Raw genomic sequence first — 18,225 nt, forward strand, 5'->3', positions numbered from 1 at the left:
CTCACCCACACAAACCCACACACACGTGAAAACACGTTTACACACATGCGTAAACACACACACACGCACACTCTTTCTCACATCAGCTCTTCTCTACTTAACACAAGCCATACCTGTCAGAATCAATTAGATGCAACACACTGCTATCTGATACATGTATATCATCTATCCTGTCACACACACACACTCACACAACCACCAACCCCAACACACACTTTGTCATCCTCTCATATACCCTCCACTAGACCAATGAAGCGGATGCTAAGCTACAGGACTGTTTCGCTAGCACAGACTGGAATTTGTTTCGGAGCACAATGAGGAGTTTACCACATCAGTCAATGGGCTTCGTTAATAAGTGCATCGAAGACGTTGCCCCCACAGTGACCGTATGTACGTACATACAGTATCTCAACCAGAAGCCATGAATTACAGGCAACAAAAGCACTGAGCTAAAAGTTAGAGCTGCTGCTTTCAAGGAGTGGGACATTAATCCGGACACTTAAGAAATCCCACTACGACCACCAGAATCTCTATTGCACCTCACACTGCCCTCCTCTACCTGGAGAAAAGGAACACCTACATGAGAATACTGTTCATTGACTATAGCTTAGCGTTCAACATCATTGCCCCCTCCAAGGTCATCACTAAGATAAGGAACCTGGGACTGAACACCTCTCTCTGCAACTGGATCCTGGACTCCCTAACGGGCTGCCCCCAGGTGGTGCGGGTAGGCAAAAACACATCCGCCACACTGACCATCAACACGGGGGCCCCTCAGGGGTGTGCACTTAGTCCCCTCCTGTACACCCACGACTGTGTGGCTGCGCATGACTCAAATACCATCATTATTAAGTTTGCTGACGACACGACGGTGATAGGCCTGATCAACGATGAGACAGCCAACAGGGAGGAGGACATAAACCTGGCAGTGTGGTGCCAGGACAGCAACCTCTCCCTCAATGTCAGCAAGACAAAGGAGCTGATTGTGGACTACAGGAAATGCTGGGCTGAGCACGCCCCCATTCACATCAATAGGGCTGTAGTGGAACGGGTCGAGAGCTTCAACTTCCTCAGTGTCCACATCACTAAGGATCTATCATGGTCCACACACACCAACACAGTTGTGAAGAGGGCATGACAATACCTTTTCCCCCTCAGGAGGCTGAAAAGATTTGGCATGGGGCCCTTAGATCCTCAAAACCTTTTACAGCTGCACCATTCAGAGCATATTGACTGACTGATTCAGGAAACTAGGCGTATGTCGCAAGTCACGACTTCATGGGAGCCGTTTGAAGGTAAAAAAACATTTATTTTATCAAAATGCGTTTTTTGGAGAAAAGGCTTCTTGAACATGTGAACTTTCATGTGCCTCAATAACAAACTCGTATGCCATCTGAAAATACGAATACAATTGTTAAAATACGAGCCTTGTTGGTTAAGCCACAGAAAAAGTGAGCAACCTTCCCACTAGCCATGATTGGCTGAGATCATGAGTGGGCTGGACATGCCGAGAGAGGAGTTCGGATTGGACTGCCATAGAAGCTCGTCAGTCTGTGTTGGTAATCTTGACGAACGTGGCTTTAAAAAAAATCTATTGTGTAGTGGAGCTGCATAAGTTTGGCACTCCACTTTCTGGAGAATCAAGTTTTGAAATCAGTGGAATTAGAGTATGATAGCTAAAGAGATTGAGGAAACACCTTTCTCCAGATTACATCTTCAAACTAAGGGCAACCGTTACAACCGTGCTGGCTGGCTCCCTAGCTAATGTTATTCTTTCTTTCCCAGAGCCGTTTGCTGTTCTAGTTAGAACCTAATGTTAGCTAACTAACATTGAACATGGTTGGTTACTGTGGCATCACTGTGGCATTGTTGGCACTGTTCATTGTTGTTTAACTAGCTAACGTTAGCTGGTTGGCTCGTTAGTTAACGTTATGTGAAGTGTGTGAACTTACATTATGTTTACCTAGCTAGGTACATTGTTTACCTAGCTAGCAAGCTATATTTTATATATATATATATATATACACAACAGATACCAAAAGACAGAAATATACAAACAAGAGTACATAAACCTAACAGACAGGGGTGTTACATATCCAGATTAATTTTGAATTTGTTAAATACTTTCATGGTGCATATTGCTTTTTTGTTTTGACATTTTCTGATCATTTCAAAATAATATTTTAATTATATCTTAAATAATGTGAAAGGGGGTTTGTTCTCCGCCCACTTCATTTTATGGTCCAAGAATCTTCCATGAAAGATTTTTAAAGATTAACAATGAAAGTTAAACCAGGGTCCATATCATTTGGTTCAAAATAAAACATAATATCAGTCTTTCAAATTAATATTGATTGTTGTTCCTTTTAAAATAAAATATTCTAACTCACACCACAATCTTCTGACATAAGAGCAGTCCCAAAATAAATGGTCAAGAGTCTCTGGGTCACAATCACAAAATAGACATTTGTTATCAATAGCTATTTTAAATCTGTGTATAATAAAGGTCTTTACAGGGTAGATTCTATGAATGAGTTTGTATGATACTTCTTTTACCTTATTAGATATACAATATTTACCAGATAACAAAGAAACCTTGTTCCAGTTCACTTGTCCCAGGGCTGCATTCCAGTACATTTTAGCAGAGGGAATAGTAACATATGGACATAGTTTCCTTATATACATGTTATTACATTTATAGTTTAAAATGTCAATTCTTTCTAATTGTATTGAGGCTACAAAATCGTCAACAGTTGCACTTGGAGTATTGTTATAATCTCCTAAAAGAAGAATATCACCTTTAGGGACAGCTCTAACAAAAATTTCATAGAGTGAATGTAACATTGTGTGTTCTAATAAATTCTGGATAATCATATAGTTGTCCACCATTATTCAATAATTGTTTAACCCAAATAATGTTGTTGTCAAACCAGTTCTGGAAAAATAAAACCTTGTTTTTGTATATTATGTCTTTATTATTCCAGATTGTATACCTATGAGGGGAAAATTGTGTTTGTACATGAAGTTCCAAGTTAGAAGTACTTGTTTATGAAAGTTAGCAAGCTTAATAGGGATTTTACCCAAATCATTTGAGTAAAAATTCTAGACCACCAATTTGTTGAAATATTAAATTAGGGATGATATTCCAGATGTAATCCTTATTTCTTAAATAGTTTTGTATCCATTCAATCTTAAATATTATATTAGAGGTTTTAAAATCCAGAGCATTCAACCCTCCCTCACCTTGGGTGCTACATTTTACCGCTTTTCTTAAATAATGAGGTTTATTCCTCCATATGAAATTAAATAATTTAGTATCAACCACTTTAGTTACTGACAGAGAAACATCCAAGGCAAGGAAGGTATAAACTAATCTGGACCTTCAGATTGTGATAAAAGTACACATCCAGATAAAGAAAGATCTCTTAATAAATAAATAAATAAATGATAGTTCAAATCAAATGTATTTATACAGCCCTTCGTACATCAGCTGATATCTCAAAATGCTGTACAGAAACCCAGCCTAAAGCCCCAAACAGCAAGCAATGCAGGTGTAGAAGCACGGTGGCTAGGAAAAACTCCCTAGAAAGGCCAAAACCTAGGAAGAAACCTAGAGAGGAACCAGGCTATGTGGGGTGGCCAGTCCTCTTCTGGCTGTGCCAGGTGGAGATTATAACAGAACATGGCCAAGATGTTCAAATGTTCATAAATGACCAGCATGGTCAAATAATAATAATCACAGGCAGAACAGTTGAAACTGGAGCAGCAGCACTGCCAGGTCGACTGGGGACAGCAAGGAGTCATCATGTCAGGTAGTTCTGAGGCATGTCCCTAGGGCTCAGGTCCTCCGAGAGAGAGAAAGAAAGAGAGAAAGAGAGAATTAGAGAGAGCATACTTAAATTCCCACAGGACACCGGATAGGACAGGAGAAGTACTCCAGATATAACAAACTGACCCTAGCCCCCCGACACAAACTACTGCAACATAAATACTGGAGGCTGAGACAGGAGGGGTCTGGAGACACTGTGGCCCCATCCGATGACACCCCCGGACAGGGCCAAACAGGAAGGATATAACCCCACCCACTTTGCCAAAGCACAGCCCCCACACCACTAGAGGGATATCTTCAACCACCAACTTATCATCCCGAGACAAGGCCGAGTATAGCCCACAAAGATCTCCGCCACGGCACAACCCAAGGGGGGGCGCCTACCCAGACAGGAAGATCACATCAGTGACTCAACCCACTCAAGTGACGCACCCCTCCTAGGGACAGTATGATAGAGCCCTAGTAAGCCAGTGACTCAGCCCCTGTAATAGGGTTAGAGGCAGAGAATCCCTGTGGAAAGAGGGGAACCGGCCAGGCAGAGACAGCAAGGGCGGTTTGTTGCTCCAGAGCCTTTCCGTTCACCTTCACACTCCTGGGCCAGACTACACTCAATCATATGACCCACTGAAGAGATGAGCCTTCAGTAAAGACTTAGAGGTTGAGACCGAGTTTGCGTCTCTCACATGGGTAGGCAGACCATTCCATAAAAATGGAGCTCTATAGGAGAAAGCCCTGCCTCCAGCTGTTTGCTTAGAAATTCTAGGGACAATTAGGAGGCCTACGTCTTGTGACCGTAGCGTACGTGTAGGTATGTACGGCAGGACCAAATCAGAGAGATCGGTAGGAGCAAGCCCATGTAATGCTTTGTAGGTTAGCAGTAAAACCTTGAAATCAGCCCTTGCCTTGACAGGAAGCCAGTGTATGGAGGCTAGCACTGGAGTAATATGATCCATTTTTTCGGTTCTAGTCAGGATTCTAGCAACCGTATTTAGCACTAACTGAAGTTTATTTAGTGCTTTATCCGGGTGGCTGGAAAGTAGAGCATTGCAGTAGTCTAACCTATAAGTGACAAAAGCATGGATTAATTTTTCTGCATCATTTTTGGACAGAAAGTTTCTGATTTTTGCAATGTTACGTAGATAGAAAAAAGCTGTCCTTGAAACAGTCTTGATATGTTCTTCAAAAGAGTAATCAGGGTCCAGAGTAACGCCGAGGTCCTTCAGTTTTATTTGAGACGACTGTACAACCATTAAGATTGATTGTCAGATTCAACAGAAGATCTCTTTGTTTCGTGGGACCTAGAACAAGCATCTCTGTTTTGTCCGAGTTTAAAAGTAGAAAGTTTGCAGCCATCCACTTCCTTATGTCTGAATCACAAATCTCTTTCCAATTTTCTCTACAATAGGAGAGAAATTTAAGTTGTCCCTTTCTTTCAAATCAAATCAAATGTATTTGTCACATACACATGGTTAGCAGATGTTAATGTGAGTGTAGTGAAATGCTTGTGCTTCTAGTTCCGACCATGCAGTAATAACTAACAAGTAATATAACCTAACAATTTCACAACAACTACCTTATACACACAAGTGTAAAGGAATGAATACTAATATGTACATATAAATATATGAATGAGTGATGCCCGAACGGCATAGGCAAGATGCAGTAGATGGTATAGAGTACAGTATATACCTATGAGATGAGTAATGTAGGGTATGAAAACATTTTATAAAGTGTCACTGTTTAAAGTGGCTTGTGATACATTACATCAAGATGGCAAGATGCAATAGATGGTATAGCATACAGTATATACATATGAGATGAGTAATGTAGGGTATGTAAGCATTATATAAAGTGGCTAGTGATAAATTGATTACATACATTTTTCTATTATTAAAGTGGCTAGAGTTGAGTCAGTGTCAGTGTCAGTGTGTTGGCAGCAGCCACTCAATGTTAGTGATTGCTGTTTGACAGTCTGATGGCATTGAGATAGAAGCTGTTTTTCAGTCTCTCAGTCCCTGCTTTGATGCACCTGTACTGACCTCGCCTTCTGGATGATAGCGGGGTGAACAGGCAATGGCTCGGGTGATTGTTGTCCTTGATAATCTTTTTGGCCTTCCTGTGACATCAGGTGGTCTAGGTGTCCTGGAGGGCAGGTAGTTTACCCCCGGTGATGCGTTGTGCAGACCTCACTACCCTCTGGAGAGCCTTACGGTTATGGGCGGAGCAGTTGCCGTACCAGGCAGAGATACAGCCCGACAGGATGCTCTCGATTGTGCATCTGTAAAAGTTTGTGAGTGTTTTTGGTGACAAGCCAAATTTCTTCAGCCTCCTGAGGTTGAAGAAGCGCTGCTGCGCCTTCTTCACCACGCTGTCTGTGTGGGTGGACCATTTCAGTTTGTCCGTGATGTGTACGCCGAGGAACTTAAAACTCTCCACCCTCTCCACTACTGTCCCGTCAATGTAGATAGGGGGCTGCTCTCTCCGCTGTTTCCTGAAGTCCACGATCATCTCTTTTGTTTTGTTGACATTGAGTGTGAGGTTATTTTCCTGACACCACACTCCGAGGGAACTCACCTCCTCCCTGTAGGCCATCTCGTCGTTGTTGGTAATCAAGCCTACTACTATAGTGTCGTCTGCAAACTTGATGATTGAGTTGGAGGCGTGTATGGCCACGCAGTCGTGGGTGAACAGGGAGTACAGGAGAGGGCTCAGAACGCACCCTTGTGGGGCCCCAGTGTTGAGGATCAGCGGGGTGGAGATGTTGTTACCTACCCTCACCACCTGGGGGCAGCCCGTCAGAAAGTCCAGGACCCAGTTGCACAGGACGGGGTCGAGACCCAGGGTCTCGAGCTTAATGACGAGTTTGGAGGGTACTATGGTGTTAAATGCTGAGCTGTAATCGATGAACAGCATCCTTACATAAGTATTCCTCTTGTCCAGATGGGTTAAGATCTTTGCTAACTGTAATACCAAGAAATGTGATCACATCTTTTACGGGGATATTACATAGAGTTTAAGTTACATCTTTTCAATGCAAATAATTCACATTTCCTAATATTCAGAGATAAACCTGATACATGTGTGACGACAATAATACACTCAATAGCTTTCTTGACTTCATTATGATCTTTAAAAAAAAATGTTGTCAGCCATTTGTGAACATTTTATCTCTTTGTCTTGAATCTGAATACCCCTAAAACCATCCTTATTTATATGAAGTGCCATAACTTGTGACCAATAAAAATAAGAAAGGATAAATTAGGCATCCTTGTATAATTCCACGTCTAATGTTGAATCTTTGTGAAGTTCCATGGGATAATTTAACAGAGCTGTTACTATTATTGTAAAGTGTCTTAATTACACTTTGAAAATATTGACCAAAACCAAAAAATTGAGGTCTCAAAAAGAAAATAATGTTCAACTGTATCAAATGCCTTGTATAAGTCTACAAATAAAATAAAGCTATCTTCCATAATGTGCTCATTGTAGTCTATCAAGTCCAATACTAGTAGAATATTATTACCTATATGTCTGCCCTTCATAAAACCAGACTGGGTTTCATCAATGATTTGGTCAAGACCTTTTTAAGTCTTTCTGCAAAGATGGATGCAAGTATCTTTCCATCATTGTTCATTAGTGTGACTGGTCTCCAATTTTCTAACATCATAGAATCTTTGTTTGGTTTTGGTATTACAGAAATTAGGCCTTGTGTCATAGAAACAGGCAGGACCCCTAAATCAATTGCCTCCTTAAAAACATGAAATATAAATTCAATAATATCCTCCTGGAAATATTTATAGAATTCACTGATTATGCCATCATTCCCTGGAGATTTGTTCTCTTTCAACTTGCTGATACATTTTTTTATTTCATTGATAGAAATAATTTCATCACAAGACTTTTGGAAGTCTTCATTATTGATAGTCAATTATTGACTGTCTGGACATGTCCTTGTTACTCCAAGTGAATTCCTTTTTATCAGGATATTTAGATCTCCAAATATCGACTAATCCAAGACCAGGATTATTAACCTCAGGATTAACTATGCTGGATCTGTTAGGGGGGGAGGTATATGTCAATCATCACATTAGATACAGAATTAAAATCTCCACCTAAGATAGTTTTGATATCCTGAAATACACCTATAACTCTATTAATTTCTTCTTCAAATTCTTGAAATAATATCCTGTTGTTTTGTTTGTTGTTGGATGCATAAATATTCCCTAATAAAAACATTTCACTGTTGAAATGTACTGTTAAAATTAACCAACATCCAGAGTGGTGAGTCTTACCACTGATGACCTTCCCTTTAAACCTGCAGAGTGGTGAGTCTTACTACTGTTGACCTTCCCTTTAAATGACCCTCTTAAAACTGTTACACCTGCAGAGTGGTGAGTCTTACTACTGTTGACCTTCCCTTTAAATGACCCTCTTAAAACTGTTACACCTGCAGAGTGGTGAGTCTTACTACTGTTGACCTTCCCTTTAAATGCACCTCTTAAAACTGTTACACCTGCAGAGTGGTGAGTCTTACTACTGTTGACCTTCCCTTTAAATGCACCTCTTAAAACTGTTACACCTGCAGAGTGGTGAGTCTTACTACTGTTGACCTTCCCTTTAAATGACCCTCTTAAAACTGTTACACCTGCAGAGTGGTGAGTCTTACTACTGTTGACCTTCCCTTTAAATGCACCTCTTAAAACTGTTACACCTGCAGAGTGGTGAGTCTTACTACTGTTGACCTTCCCTTTAAATGCACCTCTTAAAACTGTTACACCTGCAGAGTGGTGAGTCTTACTACTGTTGACCTTCCCTTTAAAGGCACCTCTTAAAACTGTTACACCTGCAGAGTGGTGAGTCTTACTACTGTTGACCTTCCCTTTAAATGCACCTCTTAAAACTGTTACACCTGCAGAGTGGTGAGTCTTACTACTGTTGACCTTCCCTTTAAATGCACCTCTTAAAACTGTTACACCTGCAGAGTGGTGAGTCTTACTACTGTTGACCTTCCCTTTAAATGCACCTCTTAAAACTGTTACACCTGCAGAGTGGTGAGTCTTACTACTGTTGACCTTCCCTTTAAATGCACCTCTTAAAACTGTTACACCTGCAGAGTGGTTGTTCCCATATGATAACCAGATATTGTTACCCCATTGATTTTTCCAAAAAGATAGATCGGAAGAACAAGCATGAGTCTCTTGTAAAAAGTAAAAGTATGGATTAAACCGTTTGCAATACAGGAAAATAGCATTGCGCTTGAGTAAATTACAAATACCCCTGACATTAATTGAACAAAGAGTTAAAGACAAACTTCAACCAACAACCTTGTTATGCCAATATAAGCTTTTCCTAAGGATATGTAACTCAAAAGGATTTCCATCCCATTATTAACCTCTCCAACAACAAAAAAATATTGGTCATAAAGTTACCAAAGTATTCTTATGTCTACAAGGGGTAGACATTGTGTAGACTTGAGTTATTCACCTATAGTTAGTTACTCACCTATAATTAGTGTTTAGTTATTCACCTATAGTTAGTTACACACCTATAATTAGTGTTTAGTTATTCACCTATAGTTAGTGTTTAGTTTACCAGTTCTCGGGTCAGCCTTCTCTCATTCAAGTGTTTGTGTACATTTTTATAATAAAAAGCTGCTATTCACCTTGGCCTGACAGTTCTGTCCGAGTTGGACTCTTGCTCTTACTCGAATGTTCTGATTTCTTTCCCAACGATGATCACTCTCACATCGATAAAAATATTCAGTTTTCCCTGCCTTTCGAGCTGCAGCCACCATCAGCCACAGTTTCTCTCTCGTCACTTTGTCTGCTGAGGTCAGATCCTCCGTGAACCTCATTTTTTGCTTGATGGGGAATTCACAATGCTTCGCTCGCCTACAAAGAAGATCCCGTGTAGATCTGTTGGTGAACCTGATGATGATTGTCCTCGGTCTCTTGTCTTGATCATTGACTCTTCCCAAACGATGGACGATGTCTACATTTTCCTGAAGTTTGGCTTTTGATTCGGGAATGACAGCTCCACAGATGTCAACAACTCTGCATTTGATGTCCTCACCCACCTGCTCTGGAATTCCATGGAGCCTCCGGTTCCACCTGCCCTGGTATCTCTCCGTCTCATTCAAATTTTGCTCGAGTTCAGCCACCTTCTTTTCATTTTCCTGGCAGATATCTTCAGCTTTCTTCATGTCACTTTTGAGGGTTTTCACTTCTCCAAAGATAAAGTCAACAGACTTTTTATGTCCTCAATTTTCATCGTATTCTCCCTAACCATGACCTCCAAGCCATTTGCCCTTCCATCTATCTTTGCTGTCAAAAGCATTACAATATTGTTTTGCATCTCAAGAAGTGACATACCCTCTTGGCCTCTCATCTTTTTCCCCTGGGGCTTGACTGGAGTGCCGGGGTCGTAAGGTAAAGGCCTGAGCTGGGGACTGGAGGGACGCAGGTTGTGAGCATTGTTGTCCATACTCACCACATTTTCATCACCCATTGCAGTATTTCCCCCCACAGTTACATTCTGAAGAGGAGTACCCAAAATCATACTATCTTTTGTGGTTAACTGTGCATCTGACGATCTCTCCATTTCTTTCCTTTTGGTTCTGGTCGTGGCAGTTTCCATGCACGTTCGACAAGCTAGTTTATCAGGCTAACTTAGTTTTAGAGGTGAATAACTTGCAGAAAGTAATCAATTACTTTGGTAAATAAACTAAACCATATTCATACAGGGTTTTATGACCGTAGAAATAATCCAATGGTCATAATTGGGTAAGGAAATCCAATAATTCCTTCAGCTACCAAAACAAATGATCTGCACTGAACGCCATCTTGCGCGCGCCATCTAGCTAGCAAGCTATATGTCTTAAGATAAAGTGTACTGTTAGCTAGCTAGCTAACGTTAGCTGGCTGGCTCCCTAGTTGACGTTATTATTAGTTTCCCAGAGCCGTGTGCTGTTCTAGTTAGAGCCTAATGTTAGCTAGCTAACATTGAACATGGTTGGTTAGCTCCCAGCACTGTGCCATTTTTGGCATTGTTTATTGTTTAACTAGCTAAAGTTGGCTTGCTCGTTAGCTAACGTTATGTGATGTATGTACAACACCTGTTGAATATAGCTGGTGTCAGTGAACGTCTGCAAAAAAGTACAATGAAATTGTTGCCAGCAGAGCTGGTTAGGCTGTGTTCACGTTATCCAGAGGTAAGCAAATTATCAGCTAGAGCATCAAGTGTGCGCTTTGAGAGCGAAACGAAATTGGTGGGGCTTTGGGTGAGGGTGTGAACAATGTTGAATGGGTTTACGCAAAGAAGAGCTCTTCACTAGAGAGCAAAACATTCAAATGTGATTTTCTCAAAAGTGAGTTTATAAATTGATCAACTTTCAAAGCAGAATTACTTTCCCATTGTCCCTCAAATGCAGTGTTTGATATACCATGTTGTAGCTCCGAGTCTATACTTCTATATAATGTAAAAAACATCATTTCTAATTTTGCTACAAAAGACCGAATCCAGGTGTTGAGTAACATTTTACATTGACATTTCAGTAATTCGGCAGACACTCTTATCCAGTTACTTAAAGTTAATGCATTCATCTTAAGATAGCTAGGTGGGACAATCACACACCTCAGGGATAGTAAGTATACTTTTTCTTAATGAAGTAGTTATCATCAAAGTCACAGCTGGAAGGGGGAGTTCAGTGCAGGTGTTGGTTCAGGAAAGTATTTAAAAAGATATATTATTATTATATTTCTGGGGGTGGGGTGAGGGGGATTATTTAAAATACGCTTTTAAGTAGGGTTTCAGGTACTTTCGGAAGATGTGCAGGCAGTCTGCTGTCCTAGCTTCAGGGGGAAGCTGGTTCCACCATTGGGTTGCCAGGACAGGAAAGAGCTTGGGCTGAGTGGGAACTGCCCTGCCGTAGGGATGGAAGGGCAAAGAGACCCGAGGTGGCAGGACGAAGAGCTCAGGTTGGGGTGTAGGGTTTGAGCATAGCTTGAATGTAGGGAGGGGCAGTTCCTCTTGCTGCCTCGTAGGCACTACAGAAGGTAGTGAGTACTGCCCAGTACATCACTGGAGCCAAACTCCCGGCCATCCAAGACTTTTATACCAGGCGGTGTCAGAGGAAAGCCCTAAAAATTGTCAGACTCCAGCCACCCAAGTCATCGACTGTTCTCTCTGCTACCACATGGCAAGTCCAGTTTATTATCTATCTTGTTGCCAAGTCACCCTTTCTCTCTGCATTGCTGGGAAGGGCCTGTACGTAAGCATTTCACTGTTAGTCTACACCTGTTGTTTACGAAGCATGTGACAAATGAAATTGGATTTGATTAGATTCATACCGCCATACCCCCAGGAGTCCCCCCTCAGCCTTCCTACCTTTCCCAGTTTGGGTGCAGCGGGTCTGAGGTGGGGCTGTGCGTTGCTGGGCCTTGCAGCATTAATGAGCCTAGGTGTTTGATGAAGACAGCCAGAATGAGTGTGGCTTGATGGAGACGCCATGGCTAACAGCTGCTGTCACCATCGCTGAGGGATCAAAGAGCTCCACCGGCCGCCATCCCTAATTCATTACTCACACACATACTTCAGAGCCGCACACGCACACACCCAGTACCCCCTCCAATGTCAGCCTTCTACTTTTTTTTTTACAGTGCCTCATCAGTTCTGAGTATAGGTCATGCAGTAGATTAGTCTCCCCCCCCCTCTGTCTCTCTCCCCTGTCTCTCCTCTCTCCCCCTGTCTCTCTCTCCCCTCTGTCTCTCTCCCCCTGTCTCTCCCTCTCTCCCCCTGTCTCTCTCTCTCTCCCCGTCTCTCTCCCTCTCCCTGTATGTCCCCATCTCTCTCCATTACTCACTGTGAACACACACACACATTTTCAATCTACTGTATTTCAGTCTACTACGGCTTTTGAAGGACTACTTAAACTATAGTAGTAAGTGAGAGCCTTTTTTGTATTCCACCTGCCCTATAATTACCATTAAACTCTGTCTGCTGGCACTTCTGTATTGCATTAACCTATCATTTTAAAAGGAACCAAAGTAGTTCAGAGCTTGTACTCTTATGGTTGTTTGTCGTTCTCATTTAACACCATGCTCTGAAAGAGGCGCTCTGGGGCTCGCTGGTGTAAAGCTGCCATTCAAGTCTTTGTTGTCGAGACTCGAGACAACACACCAGATTATTAGCATGTATATCAACTGTAATTGTTATACCTATGGGGCCAATGCGGATAGCAAAATTTCACAAATGCACACATGCATGCAGGCACACACGCGCACACATACACACTCACACAAACACATGTGCACGCACACGCACACAGACCGATTCCTCAAAGTGGCTTGTTTGTTCCTTGTGTTGTTCACGTTATTATTGAACACTTATTATTGAACGTCGGCGCAATTACGTTTTGAACATTAAGGAACGTTAGCTGTCCTCTAGGTTTTAAACAGACAAGCATTGTGATATGTTAGCGCTTGCCAGATGCCTTGATAACTGACAAATATATACAGCCTAATGAGTGAAATATTCGCATGACTTATGCAGAGCGTCACTGCTTCGCGCCCAGGTCGGGGCGAGGGGACGGACGTAAAGTCTATACTGTTACACTAGCAAGCTAGCTAAATGACAACCCTATTAATTTCAGATGTATTGAATCTATGAAGCCTACTCAGAAAGTAGGCTTCACCTACATCTGTAGGCACTAGCTCACTAGCCAACATGCATTCTGACATGCTACGATCCTGCTTACATCTGACAGATATTTAGCTACTGTAGCTAGCTAGATAATAATGGTTTATGGTAATTGCAGTTAGTTAATTATGTAGCTAAGTGTAGTGTAAAACGCTGGCTACCTGTGTTTTACACTTAGCTAGCTAGCTAACGAACTAGCAGTTATCAAAGACACTAACTCTGTAACTTACCATACTTTTCTGACCAACTAGACATTACTTTAGGCAACCTTCTCCCGAATCCTTCTTGCTTACTCCGGTCCATAAGTCTTAGGTTCAAAACGTTATGGCTGTAGTCTAAAGAAACCCACTAGCACACAGCCATCTATCTGGTGCAGTCAATGGCTCAGTGTTCCAAAAGTAACTGAATCTACACGCTCGGACAGTATTATATTTCATATTTTTATGGAGCCAGAAGTATATTGTCGATTATATCTCCAATTTACAGCGTCGGTTTGAAAAAAAAGATTCATACATATATGCACTAGTCATTATTGTTTGGTTTAAAAATTTTAAAAAAGTGAAACATGGCCTTTAAAGTTGGCACTGTTAAATCATATTGTGATTTAAAGGTGACATGGTGTCTCATCTTGATTTAAAGGTGACATGGTGTCACATCGTGATTGTAAGGTGGCATGGTGAACTGCCATGATTTAAAGGTGACATGGTGTCACATCGTGATTGTAAGGTGGCATGGTGAACTGCCATGATTTAAAGGTGACATGGTGTCACATCGTGATTGTAAGGTGGCATGGTGAACTACCATGATTTAAAGGTGACATGGTGAACTACCATGATTTAAAGGTGACATGGTGTCACATCGTGATTGATTTAAAGGTGGCATGGTGTCACATCGTGATTGTACCATGGTGGCATGGTGAACTGCCATGATTTAAAGGTGACATGGTGTCTCATCATGATTTTGATTTGAAAGGTGACATGGTGTCACATCGTGATTGTAAGGTGACATGGTGAACTACCATGATTTAAAGGTGGGACAGTAAACTGTCCCCGCTCTCTCTGTGTGTGTTTCTCTCTCAATTAAATTAAATTCAAGGGGCTTTATTGGCATTGGAAACATATGTTAACATTGCCAAAGCAAAGTAGATAATATAAAAAAGTGAAATAAACAATAAAAATTATCAGTAAACATTACACTCACATAAGCTCCAAAAGAATAAAGACATTACAAATGTTGTATTATGTATCTCTCTCTCTCCTCCCGTCTAACCAGAACCCCCAAGACTGCAGCAAGGCCAGGAAGCTGGTGTGTAACATCAACAAGGGCTGTGGCTACGGCTGTCAGCTGCACCACGTGGTCTACTGTTTCATGATCGCCTATGGCACACAGCGCACCCTCATCCTGGAGTCCCACAACTGGCGCTACGCCACAGGCGGCTGGGAGACTGTCTTCCACCCCGTCAGCAACTCCTGTACTGAGCGTACCGGGGTGTCTACAGGGCACTGGTCAGGTAGGTACGGTGAGCACTGTCTGGTGAATTATGTATTTAGAGAACTGGGCCCTGTTCTATATCTATGGTTGGGCCATTGAGGTTTCTGCATTATGATGCATTTACATGACACTAAAACATTCTATGGCAGCCATGTTAGCGCCCCATTAATATTACATCAGGAATATTTAAATAATGCTATGTAACTGAATTCTTTGAATTAGAACAATATTCACAATTCTAAAAGTTGGCCCAACTCTCTAAATACATGGCTTTGGTGACCACTATCTATACCTCCTTGACCAGGCCTGGGCAACTCCAGTCCTCGGGGGCCTAATTGGTGTCCACTTTCCCATCATCCTTAGCAAACACACTTGATTTAAACTAATTGCATTTTCAACTGAAGATCATGATTAGTTGATTATTGGAGTCAGGTGTGTTAGCTGGGTCTGGGGAAAAAGTGTGACACCAATCAGGCCCCCGAGGACTGGTGTTGCCCAGGCCTGTCCTAGACAGTGATCCTTACATCCATTGTCTTATGTCAGATAGCACATCGGTTCTGCCTGAACTGATCTGTCTCGTATCTTGCAAAGGGTCATGGGATAGATGGAAAGTAATCCGGCAACATGGGCTGCCGCAACATTAAAACATATTACCTACAGTAGGTAACATCATCTGCTGAACCCCATTTCTGCCTCAAAACTGTCTGATTAATCTAAGCTAAAAGAATAAATATGTCAATAATGTTTATGTTTCTTTGGTGAGGAAGTCTCCCCATTTTACACCTAGCTAAGGATTGTTGTGCTTCAATGAGCAGTATTTCTTAAGTTATGGGCACAAAAGCTATCATGGATTTGTCCAACAGCTGAGCCAGTCACTGAAATCTTCTTTGCCTGAAACAATGCTGCTAACAAACCATCTACCTACTTAGTGCTGCACACACAATGTTGAATCTTCCAACAAAAGCTAGCTAGCAAGCTACTGTAGCTAGTAGTGCTAATGCTTAGATTATTGTGAGTTTTCATGAAGCAGCTGTTGTTCTGTCACGAGTCATTGCAGTAGCCTCCCGAATCAGCTGCTGCGCTCAGCTGACCCAACAATACGATCGCAAAGAAACATGCTGATCTACGGACTGATTTCTGAAGACAACATATATGTTTTATTGTCACATACACCGGATAGGTGCAGTGAAATGTGTAGTTTTACAGGGTCAGCCACAGTAGTACGGCACCCCTGGAGCAAATAAGGGTTAACTGCCTTGCACAGTCAGTTTCTCTGAACTTCAGGGTAATTTCAACTGGCTAAGCAAGCTTTTATGTTGAAATCAGAGCTACAAAAAGTGAAATCAGAGCTACATAACTAGCTAGCTATCTAGCTATGTCAGTAAGCTGGCTAGCTACAACAGTTAGCTACACAGGTGATTGGGTCACTGCACTGGCAAACAACATTCTTAAACAGAATTTGTGCAGGAGATAGCTTTCACGTGTTTTTTTAAATTGAAAACTATTAAATCACTGTCACAACATTTGTGATAATTTAGCTATCTAGTTCGTAATAATTTAGCGCAGTGATATCAAAAATTAGGAACTATATTTCCATTTTTTGAATGGCGGATGCTCAATATTCAAATTTGAATATGAGTTCCACGTTCACAAGACAGATCGGATGAGGGACGAGAGTCACGGAGGGGTGAAGCCATCTGACGTGAGACAATGTTGCTGTTTTAGTCATGTGCACAGTAAAACCTGACAGTTTCACCCACACACTGAATGCTCCATCCAACCAAATATTGACCACTGCTGACCGGTCCACCCATAGACATGGTCTCAGCACCAGGGAAGTTATAGGGGTTCAGACTGTTTGTCGAGACATTTAGTGTAGCAAGCAATATTCTGTTTCATACATTTATTATAGACTAGCTATTTTTTCTCTTTCCTTTAATAATCTTCAGCTTCCTTGTCCCCCCCATCTCCCCCGCAAACACATACACATACACCCCTCTGCCTCTGGCTGCAACTATCTTAGACTTTCTTCTCCTATTTATCGTGCTGTTCCCGTCTTCTTTTCCATCTTGCATACCCTAATGCATGGCCTCCTTGCTTTCTTACCGATTGCCCTTGCTTGCTCTTTGTGTAGTGAGTTCATTTCACGGGTTCACCGCTCGTCTGACCTGGACCCATTAGGAGCTGAGGCACCAATAGAAAAATGCATTCTGGGTGAAATCTCATCTCCCTTCCTGCCTCAAACTGTGAATTAGCTAGAAGTTAAGTAAAAATGTTAAGTTGTTGCAGCACCTATTTGCAGATTGCAGAGGTTGAGTTAAAATTTGTACTCTTTGTGTCCTCATTAGGAAGCTCTGGGAGGGGGAAGGAGTGCTTAACTGTGCAATTGTGGCAAGATGTGTAGGCGTCACCCCCCCCCTCCCAGTTCCCCTCTCCATCCTGCAAAACCTGCCAATGATGTTGTAAGCAAAGAGAAAGAGCTTTTGGGAAAAATGTTTCTGTTTAATATTTCATGCTTTTGCCAATTTATATTGAGCTCACGCTCCATGGTGTACACATGCCCCGAGGCCCTGCCTTTTACATTTTTCTTTAATCTCATTTTATTCCATTTACTCTTATTTTGAATGGGCATTTCTTTATGAGTAATTATACCATTTGTTTGACAGTCAGTGGCATGTATTCATGGATGCCAAGGGAAACCAGTCTTCCCCCCCCAAAAAAACAAATAAACATATACAATAATCAATTTAGTCTGTCTGTGTTTCATCATTTTCCTTCAATTCGCAAGAGGCTGAATGTAATCTCACGGGAGAATCATCCAAGCGAGCGAAACAGAGCCCCTTTGTCTCTGTATGTGTAGGCCATCTATCTGATGCTATCTGGTCCCAAAGAGTATGACATTGTTGTCGCCCATACCATTGAAATCAAGGGAAGCTAGTGAGAATTGGACTCCCTTCATAAAAATAGTTTAAAATATAAGCCAATCAGCATTGAGCTAAACTGAGTGAGCTCAACTTTGATTGGTCCTGGCGCACCACAAAAAAAGTGTCAAGGGAAGCCAGTTTGGATTTGGCATCACTCCGATGAAATATGTCATTGACACAAACAACTTGAATTGTTGCAACTCGTTGTGTTGTTGTCCAGTGGTTAGCTAGCTAGCTAAAATTGTCCCTTTTAAAATTAGCCATGGATGAAGATAGGGATTTGGA

General features: G+C 41.7%; 1 protein-coding gene across 1 annotated transcript in view; it reads left to right on the top strand.

The window, feature by feature from the left end:
* Positions 1-18,225, top strand: part of LOC112237275 (alpha-(1,6)-fucosyltransferase) — a 189,347-nt gene that overhangs the window by 158,805 nt on the left and 12,317 nt on the right. The window contains exon 6 of the mRNA XM_042300977.1: positions 14,798-15,035. Within this exon, the coding sequence (XP_042156911.1) occupies positions 14,798-15,035 (238 nt within the window). The remainder of the gene's footprint in view (positions 1-14,797; positions 15,036-18,225) is intronic.

This window comes from Oncorhynchus tshawytscha, linkage group LG18, assembly GCF_018296145.1.
Source record: "Oncorhynchus tshawytscha isolate Ot180627B linkage group LG18, Otsh_v2.0, whole genome shotgun sequence".
Classification (NCBI taxonomy): domain Eukaryota; kingdom Metazoa; phylum Chordata; class Actinopteri; order Salmoniformes; family Salmonidae; genus Oncorhynchus; species Oncorhynchus tshawytscha.